The sequence below is a fragment of the Scaptodrosophila lebanonensis genome, unplaced genomic scaffold (genome assembly GCF_003285725.1).
Source record: "Scaptodrosophila lebanonensis strain 11010-0011.00,11010-0021.00 unplaced genomic scaffold, SlebRS2 tig00000142-arrow-arrow-pilon, whole genome shotgun sequence".
NCBI lineage: Eukaryota > Metazoa > Arthropoda > Insecta > Diptera > Drosophilidae > Scaptodrosophila > Scaptodrosophila lebanonensis.
In genome coordinates, this window is record NW_022060589.1 from 315,813 (window position 1) to 333,787 (window position 17,975).

At 43.1% G+C, this 17,975-nt stretch overlaps 1 protein-coding gene across 1 annotated transcript in view; it reads left to right on the forward strand.

The window, feature by feature from the left end:
- Positions 1-17,683, forward strand: part of LOC115629319 (optomotor-blind protein) — an 89,393-nt gene extending 71,710 nt beyond the window's left edge. The window contains exons 6-9 of the mRNA XM_030525768.1: positions 9,686-9,832; positions 9,936-10,012; positions 15,936-16,183; positions 16,665-17,683. Of these exons, the coding sequence (XP_030381628.1) occupies positions 9,686-9,832; positions 9,936-10,012; positions 15,936-16,183; positions 16,665-17,683 (1,491 nt within the window). The remainder of the gene's footprint in view (positions 1-9,685; positions 9,833-9,935; positions 10,013-15,935; positions 16,184-16,664) is intronic.
- The last annotated feature ends 292 nt before the right edge of the window (positions 17,684-17,975 follow it).

Sequence of the window (17,975 nt, forward strand, 5' to 3'; positions counted from 1 at the left end):
AGAAGAGCAAGAAGATGATGAAGAAGAAGAAGAGCAGCAACTAAAACAACGGCAGCAAACACACGTTATTTGCCTAAATATACATACATTCGAAAAAAGCAACAACAACTACAACGACAACTTTGGTGGACAATCGCTTAATGGCTCCCCTACAAAACATGAAAAAATACTCAAGTGTTATCGATTAATGTCCAAGTCTAGCAGCTACCGAACGAGCGGCTCACCCCAAGCCCAGCCAAGTCCAATTCCAAGCCACAGCCAAGTCCAATTCCAAGTCGAACAGCAACAGCAACAAAAACAAGCCCGTCGGCTTACTTGGCGGTTGCTGCTGCTCATCCAAAACTCAGTGGCTAAATGGACGACAACAACAACAACAACAAAAGCAGCAACTGCTACCACCACTACTGTTGTTGTTGTTGTTGGTTCTTTATTATGATTATTCGCCTTTTTAATAAAGAAGAACAAAAGACGCCGACAAATATGGCAAAACGACAAAAGGTAAGCCAAAGCCATAGCCACAGCTACAGCCACAGCCAGAGCCACAGAGTCACAGTCGATGCCAAAGCCAAAGCCAGAGCCAGAGCCAAACGGAGCATCGACAGAGCCAAGTAGTTGGTCGCTCGATTGCGGCATTTTGATGGTGCTAATGTCATCGAGCGTTGAACACCTTTATCAGTGTTGCATTGAAATGCACACACGCATGCGCGCCGCCAAGTTGCATGTTGCATGCGACAACCAAACGGGTCCGCAGCTACTCATCGTGCTTATCGCAAAACAAAAACAACAACAAAAACACCACCAAGAACAAAAGCAAAAAAAAAATATAAAAAGAGAAAAACAACATGAAAACGTATTACTAGGCATGCATAGCCAGGCAGTCCAGCGCAAAAAATATACATACATACATACATACATACATGCATACAAACATACATACATACTCGTACATACATAGTTGAGCCGCCCGTTCGCATGGTGGTGGGTCGCCATTCAATTTATTACCTGCAATAAAACGCAAATCATTGGCATGGCCGATGCCCACCTCCCCACATCCCCCGTCCCCTCGTCCCCTGGTTACCTGGTCTTCTGGTCCCTTCATCTGTCCATTTGCCACCAACTTGTTGCCACCAAGCGGCAAAGTGTTGAAATTATTTGAAATATTTGTCATTTGTTGATAGGCGGCAACCGCGCTAATGGTTGGCATTCGGAGGAGCCCCTCCTCTATCTATACCCGTGGCTGGCTGCAGTCTGCATGGGACATTCTAAGTGGACACTCCTTGTTGCCACTTTTGCTGAACTAAACGATGAGCTATCTAATGCCAAAGGCTCGCCAGCAAAAGTGATAAATACTCGTAGATACCACAATATGGACAGCGAATATTTTTTTGAAATAACGCGCTATTTGAGAAATACTCGTAACTTGAAATACCGATGAAAGTTAATGTATATGGAGCTCTTTAAGTCCAGCACTTTCTACAGAACAATCGAGCTGGGATATTTTCGCCAAGACAAGCAAACAGACTGCTGTAAGAAGTATATCTTTCTCTAGAGAAACTGCTCGAATTTACTGGACATGCTGAAAGCACAAAAATTCTATTGAGTCTTGCTGATCTCGTCAAGTATTTACCTCTCTTTTGTAATTAATAAATTTAGATTTTCTCAAAATTAATGTCATCTAAGCATAATACCACTCGTATAAATGAATAGTATTTTGATGTTCATAAATGTATGCACATTTTGGGTCTCCATTGGATATCAAACGAAAGATGTCTAATTCCTTAATTAACTTCAGTTTGTTATTTATCTGAACTCTGGCTTGTTATTGTGCCTCTTTTATTGTTTCCTCTGGATTTGCAGATTAGAAAGTATATTAGTTAGGAGAACTTACTATAAGGGTTCTTCGAAACCCGATGAAATCTGTATCGCTCGAAAATCTATCTATCTATCTAATTTCTATCGGGTATGGCATATATGTACGTGTATGTAGATAGTTCCTAAAAATTTCTGGATTTAAATCCGATAAGTTATAAAGCGGTGTAAAATAAAGGAAAAGAGTGAATTTGTGGGTGAGAGTTGACACATAAACATTGCAATCAAATAACATATAAATCGGTATAAATGTATATATATATCATGCAGGTGTACCATGCCAAATAGCACCTGCAGTTCCACCGAGGCTCTGTTTAAATGTATTCAATATTAAGTAAAGCCTGGCAAAATATTTTAGAAAAATGGATGGATTCTTAAGTGATATTTACAACTGGTTGTTGAAGTTAAGCAGATCTCTGACAGATAGGCATGTGATGTGCTGAAAATGTGTCACTTGTTCGCCCAAAAAGCTTTTGAATGTCACGCAAATTACTTTCAATTTTTTAATGAAGCTCTCTCTATTCAACTGCCTGCAATTAGTTCAGCATGAAATGAATAACCAGACTCTTTGCTTTTGATTTGGAAATCATTTTTCTATATGCGTAATTCATTAACAAAATTTTATACATCGCCGCACTGATAGTTTACCAGAACTCAAACCTGAAACAGATTTCAAAGAAATACAATTTACAAAATTTTGTCTCTTTTTGGAAGAATCCATTTTTTTTTTAGGCTCTGAAATAATTCAAACATTATCGAAAAATTGTCCATACAATTAATATCAGTTACATTTTAGACCAACAATTGTTTCTTGGGAAAACTTGAAAATACTTGTATTTATTGCTTGTTGAATATGGCTTTTAAAATGTTGCTCTCCAAATGCCAATCATGCTTGACAATCATCGATAACAGCTGATCGCTGCTGTGTTCTACAAGTATTGATCTGTCGATTTTATTACTTGCCTCATTTGCTGCACGCTTCAGCGAACCGCAACACACAATACGTCTACAAAATGCAGCCACAACTGGCGAGTGCAAAAAATCATGTTCAAAGCTGGGCGCCCAATTTTTGTTTGTTAGTTATTTCATTTATTTTCCCCTGTGCCTTGGCCAATCGACTGTGACTGCGACTGTGACTTGAGCAAACGGCAAGCAATTTGCATACAGAACACACAGAGTTGTGCTGCAAAAGTTGCGCAGGCGCAGGCGCTGGCCACAGCCAAGTATGTACAGTCACAGATATGGACATGGACAGTAGCTGGGGCCAGGACCGTACTGGACCGGACTGGACCCGGACTCCAGCTCGATTTCGATTTCGAGCTCAGGCTCAGTCTCAGTCTCAGACTCAGACTCCTCATCATTAGCTATACAGTTGGGGGGGCTGCCAAAACGCCGCCCATTTTGTTGAGCAAATTTGCAATTGGTTGAGTTGGCCGACTCTGAGTCGCCAACAGAGTCGAGCAACCAACCGGCCAGCCAGAGCCGTGATTGTATTTTTTTGTTGTTGTGTTTTTTTTTTTTTGTATTTATTTTGTTGTACCTTTTAGCCGCACAACAAGCGCAGCTACAACTTTGTTTTGGCCTGTATCTCAATCTGTGCTTTGCAGCCGCTGCCGCTGCCGCTGCTGCTGCTGTTTTAGCTTCGTGTTGTCATTAAAATGTAAATCCATTTAATTAACATTTTTCCAACATTTGTTTGCCAGTTACTGAATACGACCACCTCAAAAGATAAGAGGCCAGAGAATTGCTATAAATTGTATATAAATTTTGACAGTATTTAAATGTTGCTAGAGCTGGCCAATGGGCAAGTGCTCATTGCTGTTGTTTTCGTTGTTGTTGTTGTCGTTGTTGCTGTTGTTGCTTTTGGGTCAGCGTGAGATTTTTGGACATTGCGCCAGGCTTCGTGTCTGGGCCGACGGCAAACACTCAAGGCAGAGAGCAGAACTAAAATGTTCAAAACAAAAATAAAGGAAAGGAAACAAAAATCAATGAGTTTTGCCCACAAGCGTGCGACAACTCGGCAACACTGGCAGCCGCCTGGGTGGCAACAATCTTTTCTCAGCTGCCCAAAAAAAAAAAAAAAAAAAAAAAACTGACTTTTGTTTCTTTTCTGTTTCTTTGTGGCATAAAATTATGCATAATTTACAGATTAATATAAAAGTCGCTGTGTGGTAGGCCTCTATATATGTGTGTCAGTGTATGTGTGTGTGTGGTGCTACCTGCCCAGGTGAGGCTGTAGCCCCCGGTTCGAGGCATGTTTCTTTAACTCAGCCTGTCTGCGCTCGCTGTCTTAATTAAGACATGTTTCGCTGCCTTCGGCAATTCAGAATTTCTCGTGTTGATATTTATGGTACGAAACGCTCAATATGCATATCGATTTAACTTTCAAAAGCAGCTTAAAATACAGCTTAATAAAAACTAAACGCTTAGTCAGCAGCAATGCCGCCATCGCCACCGCCACCACCGTCGCCTAGACGAAACACTAGACCACTAATTTTGATCGCCCAGATGCTGCAACGTTGGCAACGGCGCTTCAATTATGTCCATAATTGGTCAACAGGTAGCCGAAAACGTTGGACACGCTGTCCGATTGCCAGTGCCAGTGCCTGTGCCTAATTGAGCTGCAGCCTAAGACGGCTAAGCTGAACTGATCGCACAGAATGTAAGCTGGTTGGTGTCGCATACAGTTATCTGGAAAATGTTTTAACTTCTGATTGCTGCTTGATTTTTTCAAGATTCAGCGACAATCAAGCAATATATCATTATTTTTCTATGTTTTCTATTTTTTGTTTGCTTAATTCTTTTCAATCTATATTTTCACCCTCCAATCAAGCAATATTTTTACAATTTTAAAATATAAGATCGCTGTAAAGTTCAGTTATAATTATTCTTAATCTCAATTCTGCAATTCTTCTAAACTCAAACTTTTCGTTTTTTTTTTAATAAATCACTATTTATTTAATAATAGTTTCTTGCATTTGATTAAGTGCTTATCTTGCTTTTCATTACTTAAATATGACAAGCAATCGCATATCAGATTTCTATGTCTGAAAGACTTACGATCACTCAGCTTAACTGCGTTAAGCCCAAGATTATTGAAGATCAACAATATCATTAAAATATTGCTAGTTTTCTTCAAGTACTTGTATTGCTTCCTTCATAATAAATAATCACTGCCCGCAAATTGATCAGGCCAGAGAGTTCAGTAACTCGTGTGCTCGAAGTGGCTGCAAGTGCCGATCGAACTTGTGTTCAGCTTGCAGCCACTGGCGAGCGTATAACTAGACAAACCGTTAACTAAGACTAGCGGGCAGAAATCAGCAGGCATGCCAAATCAAAGTGTGAGTGATCATTCAATTAGGCACGCCAACAAGGCGACAGCGCGATCGAATCGAGCAACAACAAGCGACAATAATCACAAAACTGGGCAGACAAGCGTCAACTAAGTGCGACAGACATCGGTAGTGAACATCAGCAGTAGCAGTAGCAGTAGCAGGGAGCAAACTGCAGTTCCATCAGTTAAATTATGTGATAATATGCCAGCAATGAATGTGCAAGAACAAGCGACAACAATCGCAACAACAGCAACAACAACAAGAGCCGCAGCAATCAACACGCAAAAGTCCACACAAACGTGTCGATGATTGTTGCTATTGTGGTGTTGCTGTTGTTATTGCTGTTGTAGTTGTTGCTAGCGGTGGGCGTGAGGGCAGCAGGAGGAAGAGGCGTGTAAGATCGTTTAAGTAGTTGCACGTAGCAGCAACACCAACAGAAGCAGCAGCAACAACAGCAGCAACAACAGCAACAGCACCAAAGTTGTCGTCAACGAAAATTGACGCACCTTTTTTGGTCTGCGGTCGTGCCGCTCAATCAGTCGCCAACAGCACACATACAGTCCGAAACAAAACTCCAAGCGATATAGAGTGATTAAGTGTCGCACAGAATCAGCAACAACAGCAGCAGCAATCAAAAAGTTTCATTTGCGCAGGCGCAACAACCTATAAACGTGCAACAATGCATAGATTCAGCATCAGGGTGTTGTTCTTACCGTTGCTGTTGTTGTTGTCGTTGTTGTTGCTGATTTTGTTAAGACGCGCTTGGAATGCGAGTTTGTTGGGCGCAGCTATAGTATACTGACCAGACTTTGGCAAACTACTTGTATATAGCTAGTTAGAATGGGAGACAAAGACCGCACACGTTGCCACAATTTTGGGAATACATGCAACGGAAAAATAGGCTTGAAACAAAAACGCTAGAAAAACGCGTGCAAAACGCGCATATTTGTGCATGCCAGTGTAGGGAGAGAGGGAACGAGCGCCATATATGTCGCATAATTGCATTATCTTTTCAATCAATAAAATCACAACAACAAACAAACAAGTCACTGCAATAACAAGACGAATGCAGCGGCAGCAGCAGCAGCAGCCACATGTTGCTGCAATGGACAGCAACAAACTGTGGCATGCCTTTTGTCTTGCTGACTGACTGCGTGTCTTAAAAAGCACAGCAACAGCAACAACAACTAGTGCAACCACTGTGCTAGTTGCCGCTGCTGCTTCCACTACTGATTTGTTGCTGGTTGTCTGAGTGACGATTGCGTGGCGGCCGTGTAATCGCACTTCATGTCTAATTAGACTTGTTTATGCCCATTTGGAAAAATGAAAAGCTACAGCAGCAGTAGCAACCACAACAACAACAATAACAACAACCACATTATTGTGCATGTATGTACAATGTTTTTTTTATGGCTATCTTCACGGTTATTTTCATTTAAATCGCAATTCAAACTCGGCAAACGTTGTCGTCGACAAACGACAACTGAATGACATTTTAAATGACAATTTTGCGCCTTTTGCAATTCATTTTGTGCGTGCTGCTGACAAACCCAGTGCCTCTGTACCGCCTCCCTATTAGTCAAAAGCCCACTCTCCCCTCCCCCCTCTACTACCCACCCATCCAGCTCCCCCAGTAAGACTGCTCGGGTGCATGAAAAAATGTTTTGTTGTCGTCGTCGTCGTCATCGTCGTTGAAAAATTAACGTAATAATGCAAATTGTTTTATCAATAAATTCTAGACACATGCAAACGCATCGAGCAACGTAATTATGATGATTATTTGCGTGTTGCTGTTGTTGCATTTGTTGTTGTTGTTGTTGTTGTTGTTGCTGTAGTTGTTGCTGTTACGAGCAAATGAATTTATGTGTCAATAAATTTAAAGCAAATTAGCAAATGACGTTTTAAGTAGATGACGACGACGACAGAGACGCGTTTTACTGGCGATTTATGGACTAACGCAATGCTGGCACTGACAGACCGAGACTCTGACTGGACGGGACTGGACTGGACTAACTGACTAACTGACCAACTGACAGACAGACAGACAGACTGAAAGACTGACAGACTGACAGACTGGTTGGTTAGTTGGTTCGTTGCTGTGGCTAGTTAGCCTGTTGCCTGTGGTTGATTGATGGGCGCAACAGCGGCGTAAAATCTGTTCGGTAATGAAGTGTTGCCTTTAAAGGCAGCTAAGCACTCGAAACAGCTCAGCGGAGACGCTCAGCGCCATTTAGCGCTGGCTAAGTAGAAAATGGCGGATCTATTAATCATATTTGAAGCTCAACTCTTAAGCAAAGCATTTTATGGTGACGAAACAGCTGAGTGCCTCTTAAACCAATTCAATTCCTAATACAAGTTAGCAATACAAAGTGACTTTGAATGCATTTGCAAGTTTATGCAATGATGGATGGCAAAGCAAATCATTAACTCACTTCAACACTTGCACGTTTGTCATCAGGCATTAAGACTTAGAGCATCTTGAAGGCATATAATTAGCAATTCGTAGTGAATTTATTTTGAAATCTTGTCACATACTCGTTCATTAACTCACTCAAACACTCAATCATTCGCTGCGTATTCATTTCAAATATTAATCGGATATATACTACGAGTATATCCCTTAACACTGCAAGAAATCTACAAAAATGCCATCAGATGATAGATTTTAATGTAAAACAGCGTCAACATTTTAGCATCCATAAACATATCGATAAATAATAGCCTTTTAATCATTTTAAATTTTACTCCGATATATGCTACGAGTATATCCAATACAAATCTGTAGAGTTGCAAGTATATTCCTTAAGATTGCAATAAACCTACAAAGAGGCTAATAACAGCTGATCAGATTTTACAGACATTTTAAATATCAAACAGCATCATTATTTTTATATCCAAAAATAGATTGAAAAATAATATCAATTGGTCTCATAATTTAGCCTAAAACTATAAAAATTTATTAGATCAAGTTTGAGGAAAGAATTTGCAATTTGTGGAACGGCTTACATTAATCTAAAACGAAGTAGCCAAGTAGTAATAGCTTTCATAGATATTGATTGAATGAATCGGCGACTGCATTAAGGAGTAAACAGTTTATATTTTTGAAATGTTTTGGAAATGTTCACAAATGGATTTTTTGCTGCAACTGCTACTCATTTAGTCAGTTTCTTTAACTTCATCTGCTACATACTTTGTCTTAAGCAAGGCATAATTATTTAAATTTCGCATTCATTGAATCATTTGGGCCATTGAACGCATGCTCAGCTTATTAGTCACACCTTGCCACGCCATTGGTGGTCCGATGCGCCGAGAGACAAAGAGGCGTGTAAGTCAAGGCGAAGTCGATGCTAAAGCTAAAGCTATGTCGTTGCCTAAACACCACAGCAACAACAGCAACAACAACCACACACATTCTCCAGTTAAAAAACTATAGGGTTAAGCAGGCAACGTCGTCGTCATCGTCATTGAAGCCGTCAAGAGCAACGCCATCAACAGCAACAACAACAACAACAACAAGAGAAAAAGAAGAGGGGAAAAAAGAAGGAAAAAGCCAAGCAATGTCTGTGGCTGGTAAAACGCCCAACAAGTTTTTGTTATTCTTGTTGCTGTTGCAGCTCAAAATTACACGAACAAAATGGCGGCGGCGACAGCGGCAGCAGGCAGCTTGTGAGGTCCACACGCAGGCGCAGCCAGCAACAGCAACAACAACAACAAGCGCAACAACAAGAAAATAGTCTGGTCTAGGCCAAGTCTTAGTCGTACATGCTCGTACATACATACTGATAGTTCGGAGTCGTCGCCTGTCGCTCGAATCGACGACCACGATGGCGGCAAGTTATTGTAATTAAAAAGGTGTTCCTTTTGCAACAGTTGCCGTCGTCATCGCCATCGTTGTTGCTGTTACTGTTGTTGTTGTTGTTGTTGTTGTTGTTGCTGCTGCTGCTCTTGCTGCTGCCTGTCGCCTGGGAGGTCCGACAGACAAATTCATATTTTATGACAAAACTTGGCGCATTCGCTTTCGCGTCTCGTGCATTTTGGTGGGTGGTCATATCGCCCATTACCCATAGCTATGGTCGCCACCAAGACACTTGCCACTGCTCCCCCCATGCTCCATCCCCCCTCCCCCCACACTATCCACACTCGGCAACTTGTCGTCGTGTAAGTGAGCGGCGACTACAAGCGTCAACAATGTCGCCGTTTTTCGTTACGTTTGGGCTTAGCTTTGTTTATTGTTCGTATCTTGTACTTTTAGTTTTGGCTTGGGTTTGGGTTTGGGTTTGGTTTCGGTTGTGGTTTCGACTTTTCTCTCCTGTTTTTTTTTTTGTTTTCTCGTCTTTGTTGTTGCCGTGTCAAGCTTTGTCAAGTTACTGCCCGCCAGTTGGAATACTTTGCCTCGTTTTTGTGTGCTGCTCGAACCAATAACTAATCAAATTCTTTGCGTCTCTTTCTATCTCTCCCCCTCTCTCTCTTTTGGGCTATAGACCATACTGAACTCAATGCATAAATATCAGCCGCGCTTTCATTTGGTGCGCGCCAACGATATCTTGAAGCTACCATATTCAACGTTTCGCACGTACGTGTTCAAGGAGACGGAGTTCATAGCCGTAACTGCATATCAAAATGAGAAGGTAAGTGCCATAAATTGTCATGAGTAATCACAAAATGTAGCTCGTACATATATACATAAGATTGCTTTAACAATACATATTTAACATCTTGCCTTCCTTGCAGATTACTCAATTAAAAATTGATAATAATCCTTTTGCAAAGGGATTTCGTGATACTGGTGCTGGCAAACGGGAAAAGAAGTGAGTATCTTAAAAGTTTCCTTTACGAATTTAAATAAATGAATGCCTCCCCATACATATGTATGACTATTTTCAATGAATAATTAAGCTACTATTATTAGTCTTAATCCGGCCTCTTTGAAAAAGTGTGAGCACTAAAGACGCAGTTCAATTGATTGTTTTGCCATTTCTGGCAACTAATAAAGCGTTTATTTATCTTAGACAAGTTATCTTATAAGCCGTTTACTTAAAAACTAGGAGGAATATAATGCATTAGTCAGTTAGTTATAAGCCAAAATTATACTTCACTGTACGACTGACTTAAGACGATTAACGCAATAGTCCGAAATGAAGGGATAATAAAATAATTGCAAAATACATTTTTAGGAGCATAGAGTTGAACAGAAGAGAGTCTTATAAAGCACATTAAAATAGTCTTCTTAACATAATGAATATACCTCCAGTCATATATGACTTAACTGAACAATTGTTGGCGCATAATGTGCGGCACTAAATAGCTGCGTGCTAGGCTTATAATTTAATTGATTGTTTTGAAATTTCTTGCAAATAATAAAACATTATTTATCTTAGACAAGTTGTCTTATAAGCTATGTGAACAGTTATAGAATTGTTGGGCAACCGTTTAACCGTTTAAAATAGAAATGGAATCAGTAACTTATAAGCCAACAATCTTAATTCACTAATACTTTCATAAGTTGAATTTATGGTTTATAATGATTTAAGACGATTCTTAGGGTGTTATAGTCCGAAAAGAAAGGATAAAAGCAATCCAGAGCATACATAAAATATTTCAAAATTACATTTTTATGAATATAGAAAGAAAAGTTTGAAACGAAAGTTCTAAGCTGAGAGGCACATTCCAATTGTCTTCTATGAGTTCTAAATATACCTTCTGTGAGTTCTTCTTCAAATATAACCATTTCGTAGCTAATTATAGGACTTAACTGAACAATTGCTGGCGTATTATGTACAGCTCTAAATAGAGCTGCACAAACCGGGCTCATATCATAATGGCATGCACATGACTACTCATGAACAAGCTATTATGTGTTTGAAACTGAAACTCAAACTCAAACGCAAACGCAACCTCACAAAGGCAAACTAATCAGCACTTGAACCAAGAGAGCTCGATACGAAATCACAGCCTTTGTGGTCGCGCCACATTTTGCAGAGATTGTGGGTGGGAGGGTGGCGGACAGAAATCATTTGTCTATCTCTTGATCTGTATCTATAGCTGTCTGATGATTAGTACAGACATTAATTTTTGTCAAATCTATTGCGGAACTAATTAGCTTGCAGCTTGTCAAATTGCAAGTCACACAAAGCGCCAGTGGAGCAAAAGTCAACAAGAGAGTGCAGATGATGATAATGATGTGGCTAGGGATGGGGATGAGGATGGGGATGGGGATGAGGATGGGGATGAGCATGAGGTTGAAGATGATGATGCTGATGCTGATGATGACTGGCACCTCAGCATGGACAACGGTCCCCGCAATGTCAGCATGTAATCCATATTGATGGATTGATTTCAATTTCCTGTGCTGACTGCCTTGACAATGATGCGCACGTATTCCGGACCCCCAGGCCCAACCAACGAATCGAGTCAGCCAGCCAGCCAGCCAGCCAGACAGCCAGCCAGCCAGTCCGTTACAACAACAATAAACATAGCAGGAGAAGCAGGAGAACAACAAACACAAGAACACAAGCTCTTTGGTCAAATGGCTTTGGATTGACTTTTTAGCTGGGATTTTGTAATTGTTTTTTGAAGGATAACCAAAAGTAAACACAGTGGCAAACAGACAAACAACAGGGGGCCGAATCATCGACATCCACATCGACATCACCATCAACATCAACATCGTTTGGCATCGAGTCCATCGAGTCGTTTGGCCCAGTGCTTGGAGTGGTTCCGGTTTCCGGCCACAGTTCAGGCTGTTTTGGAAGCTGGGGCAACCCGAAGCCCGGGGGCGCGCCATGACTTAGCATAATGATGAATGACATTTAATAGTTGGTCGGACTCGTGGCATCATGGATTCTGACTCTGACCCGGAGCTAGAGCTGGGGTTGGGGCTGGGGCGCAGGCTACAGGCTAGAGGCTGGGGGTTGGGGGCGGGGTGTACAACAAATGAACGCACGTTAAACGTTACAAATCAATTTTCGCTCTACAACTGGCAACTGGTAACTGGCAACTGACAACGACGACAAGTCCATGATGATGAGCACGATGATGAGCTTGAAGGACTTCAACGACAATGTGAAGGAAACAAGTCCATCAACAAAGCTGGAAAGTCATGTTGTCCTGCATTGGCATTTTGTTTGATTGAACTGCGCGTCGTCCTATACTGACACAAACAATTCACTCAAGCCGAATCGTCGTTGTAAAACTGATTACTGCATTGATTGGCATTAGCGTGTGTGCCTGCCTGTCTGACTGTCTGTCTGTCTGTCTGTCTGTTCGTCCGACACCCATCCGCCCCCCTGTCTATCCATCTGTCAGCGGCAGCGTGCCACAAAACTAAACCACAAAATGGTTATACAGGGTGCAGTCAGTCGCAAGCAACCCCACAATAATATTTTCCTTTTATTTCTTTGAACTGGCACGCAATTTGCCTAGAAATCCAAATCAAAATCGAAATCACAAAACGCATTGTCATTGATGTGACAGGAGTGCGTCACTTAGCGGATGACGCCCCCAAAAAGTCAACTAGGAAACTAAACTGGCAAACTTCTCTCATTATTAATGGAATTGCCAATGCAAACGCTGAAAGGTATGCTACATACCCGTACCCGTGCTCGTACTCGCACTCGTACAAACATAATCGAGTCCTGTCGTAAACCGCTAAGCCGCTTAAGCAGACTAAGCCAAAGGCAACAACTCAATTGGACAACAGCTTGAAGCCAACAAATCCTTGGCAATTAGTGTGACTTAGTCAACTCTTTTTCTGTCGCTTGCAAATTAATTTCTGGCCACAATTCCAACTGACAAAACATTTAAGTAGTCCGAAAAAAAAAGTGTTTCCCAACTTGCCCCGGACTTTTCAGTGTTCAAATGAAATAAAATGAAGTGAGTTGAATGTTTTGTGACGTTTGTACATTTGTATATTTATTTCTATTTGAATTTCCATTTTCATTTATATTTGTATTTGTATATGTTTGCGGTTGCAAAATTATCAACCCTTGCGCTTCATTAGCAGCAATCGGAATAATAACAACAACGATAGCAACAAAATGTCAAAGCATCGTTTTTCGTTTTGCGTTTTCGTTGCCTGGGCGTTGGGTGTCAATTGAAAAACCCTTTCACAGCTGGCAAGCGCCGCTAATTGGTGGCAACTATGCCAGTGCGCAACATCCGCCGGAATTATATTTATATAACAAAACTCTAACTGCTTGCTTGCTTAGTAGTCGTTAGCTTGACTGGGCTGGGCAAGGAAGGGGTTGGGGGCCTGCCTGCCTGCCAAAGAGCATAGCCCCTGGCATGCGAAACCGAAACGGAAATCTAAAGTGAAAACGTTTTAGCAACAGCATCAGCAGCAGCCACCGCAACGCACAAAGAGCAATTGAAATGCGTCCAACCCCCCGCTCATGCTGCTCAGCCGGGCAGCTCGGCAGCATCGCACCCTGATTCTGCACCTCAAACACACTCACCAGAAACATAGAAGCGACCCCTTAGCCAAATAGCTGCAGGCGTTAGTTGACAATAGGCGCGCTTTTTGAACTGTTAATTTGCCAGCTAGCAGACGCTTTCCATTCTTTTCGCAAATTGGCAAGGGCTGGGTCTTCAGGCCTTGCATTTAGAGCTCGCTCTCTCTATGTGTTTGTGTCTGTGTCTGTCTGCCCGTCTGTGTTGGGTGTTCGAATGGGCGTGTATTGGCTGTTTAAGCCTAAAATTTAGACGTAATTCAAAAATTACAGAGCAAAGCACGTCAGTTCTCACAAGTTGGATAAGACAATTTTGGGCTTGGGCTTGGGCTTAGGCCTCGGCCCTCGGCAAGTGCGCACCTTGAAAAATAGCTGCATGGGGCGTTCACCCAACAACAACAATAACAGCAACAACAACAGCAACAATATACAGCAATGGGCGAGATAAACGTCTTCGTTTAGTATTGCTGAAGTTTATGGTTGACTTGCATGTAACGCATTTAGGTGGCGTTACATCAAATGTGCCCCATTTTGGGCGCTACTCTCCAGATTCTAACTAAATGGCCTCCTCCAATTCTTATGGATAAATTGAATTCATTTCTGCGCTCAAGCTTGGACCCGTTTATTTGGAGCAATGAAAATGCATAGCTATATATTTATATCTCTTGAAATATGACCCTAACTGACAAATATTTAAACACTTTGAGCTTGCTTTCGAAGTCACATTGGCTGCTTAGACGTAGGAGTATGGTGGGCCCCACGTTGGGCACCATTCCATCAAATATGCCTCTACCCATTCAAGCTTTGAAAAAATCAAATACCAGTCGATTTCAGGTTCTGCCACAATTTTTGCGTAATGCACACTCGCATAGGCCGATTACAAATATTACGTGCGCCCCATTTTGGGCGCGTTTAGTTACGACCCTGTTGGAGCATTACCTAAATAGCCAAAACCACAATACTCATACTAGTGAGTGCTGGCATGGCTGGCGTGGCCTGGCGTGCGTGTCGTGTCGTGTTTGATTTGCTGCCTGCTTGTTGGCAGTTGATGTTGCTGTTGCTGTTGCTGTTACTGCTGTTGTTGTCTTTTGTTGTTAAGTGGGTGGGTCAGATGCGCTGCCTGGATTAACACAAATTGATTTGCTATTAAATTAGGCGCACTCACACACACTCACCCGGGCGCCCATATGGGCCATATGGCCAGGTGCATGGCCGGCACTGTGAACCCAAAAATACACGTACATGGAAAAACAGTTAAGTGTAAAAGAAGACGCCTGTGGCACAATACCAGAAATGGCAGTGGCCTTTGTTAGGCAGGAGACATGTGGCGGATGGGCAGGGAGGGGGATGGGTGGTGCTGTGATAATGATACACCCACATACACGTACATACATATACGCGTATGTGGCGGGCAACTAAATTGCCCAATTTCGAGCACGCCGTTGCTTTGATGTGTGAACAACAGAACAGAGCTGGAACAAAAAAAAAGAAGAAAGAAACAACAAAAAATATAATGCCAGAGACAGGCATTTGATGGGCGTTTGGGTGGTTGGGTGGTTCAGTGGCTCGACAGACACTAAATTACACTAACGTGTTTTGAATTATTTTTCAATTTCATTGTCGGGCACGAAACACACACACACGCACACACACATATATATACACACACACATATATACACACACATATATATACACACACATATATATACACACACATACACATGCTGGCAGGCCGTTTCCGGCTGGCGTTTGTTACATTTCAATTAGGGTTCCGGCCTCGCCGTACGCCACAGCGCAGCAATTTCGACTGCATAATTTTAGGCGCTGTACGCCGTTGTTTACTTCAGTGCGCCCCAAGCGTATTTTTATCATTTAAGCGACGGCATTTGCGACAAAAATATTATCTCATCGCTATAACACCGAAAATGCTGTGCGAAAATATTTACGCGCCACGCGCAAATAAAATCTCAAAGATATACAAAAGTGTCATCCGCCCATCACAGGCCTTCAAAATTCCATGAGAGCGTTGACAGGAATTTTAGATTTATGCCGGTAAAATAGCACGACTCGCAGGCAGTAAAAATATTATTATTATAATTATTATTAGACGGCCATGATAACGATTATCTGTTTTCAAGTTCATAGAAAAAAGACTTTGTTGAGTATCTCTAAGAATTGCATACTTTAGATTCGATTGAAAGAGGTTTTATAGCAACCGCTAACCATCTGATCATGGGATGTTCTAATTTGTGTCCTTGTCTCTCGTACAACTGTTGTTACAGGCAGGCGCTGATGTCGAACCGAGGGTCCGATTCGGACAAATTGAATCCTACGCATGTGAGCAGCTCACGAGCGCCCCTGCATTTGGGCCATGCTGGACGACCACCGCATCTGCATCCGCATGCGGCGGCACTGTTGGACAATCAGCAGGACGACGAGGATAAGCTGCTGGATGTGGTTGGTCCGCCACAAAGTCCCTTATTGCCTTTGAGTCACTCGCTGCAGCAAATGCATGCGCACCAGCATTCGGGTAAGTAATTGAAACACTCATTTATTTTTTTGTGATCCCTAAATTAATAGCGTTGCTGAACTCATCTGAACTCAATCTTGTTCCCAATCTTATCACGTATTCACAATTCTTTGGAAAGATTAAAACGATGAAAGATTAGATTCACGAGCTCTGGCATTGAAAATAATGTGGCTTAACTTTGTTTCTTTATTAAACCCACTTGTGATAAATTGAGTTTAAAGTTCTTCAAGATTTTTCATAAAAATATACATACATTCATCTATAAATTTTCATATAACTTACTTCGTTTCTTTTTGGAACCCACTTGTGATCAAATGAGTTCAAAGTTCTTCAAGATTTTCGATGTACTTATAAATATATCCTTTCATTCCTGATGTTCTTTAGTTAAACGTTTTATTTAGAATTAGTCTATCCTTAACTGTGCAGGCTCTTTACTCATCTATATCGTATGTTCTCCCCTTTTTGTTCCTTTCGTTTGCAGCACTTGCCGCCTGGTTCAATCATCTGGCTGGCGCTGGGGAGCATGCAGCGGCCGCTAATGCGGAGGATGCGTTACGGCGTCGCCTGCAGGCAGATGATGTGGAGCGGGACGGCAGCGATTCGAGTTGCTCGGAAAGCGTCGGTGGCAGCACTGGCGGTGCCTTTCGTCCCACCTCAACGGGCAGTCCCAAGGAGGGTGTCGGTGCAGGCGCTGCGGCTGCCGCCGGTCTGAATGCCTCGGGCAGCTACCCCTCGCCAAACATCTCTGTGGGACCACCGATACACCCGTCGCCGCATCTGTTGCCTTACCTCTATCCGCACGGACTCTATCCGCCACCGCATTTGGGGCTGTTGCACAATCCGGCCGCCGCAGCTGCCATGAATCCTGCCGGCCTCAATCCGGGCCTGCTGTTCAATGCACAGCTGGCGTTGGCCGCCCAACATCCGGCGTTATTTGGACATGCCTATGCCGCCGCTGGTCACACGCCCGTGTCTCCACTGCAGGGTCTAAAAAGTCATCGCTTCTCGCCGTATAGCTTACCCGGCAGCCTGGGCTCTGCCTTCGATGCCGTAACGCCTGGCTCGAATGCGAATCGGAATAGTGGTAATGGCAGTGCCGACGGTCCACCACCCGGACTGCTTAGCGGCCAAGCTAGTGGCGGTGGTGGCGGCCTACTGGAGAACGGACCGCGCAGCCTGAGCTCCAGTCCGCGTCCACGTGCCACCTCGCACTCACCACCGACCAGACCCATATCAATGTCGCCCACAACGCCACCGTCACTGCTGAAGCGTCAGCCGCAGCACTCGCCATCGGAGCTAAAGAGCATGGAGAAAATGGTGAATGGGTTGGAGGTGCAGCACAATGGGAGCGCCGCTCTCCTCACGGAGGAGCAACTGCATCATGCGGCGGCGCATCATCCGCACGCCCATCCGCACGCATTGGCTGCGGCCGCAGCGGCAGCGGCCGCGGCCGGACAACAACAACAGCATCACCATGCAACAGCCGCAACGGATCAGTGACAATTAATGGATGGTCGGTCGGACTGCGATGACGATGATGGGGGCGGCGATGATGATGATGAACACGATCGCTCCTCTGTCATCGATCTGGATGTCGATGTCTGACCGCAAACGGTTGAGCTGCAGCAGCTTTAGCCTGCGCCCCAACCCAGCTGGGGCAGCAGCCTAAGCCTCACTCTGCTGCCGACCACGATGATAACGGCGACGACGACCCCGACGATCACGACGACTGCGACTGCGACGGGCAGCTGATGGTGCGGGCTGTCGATTATGGGTTAGAGAATTGTTTCGA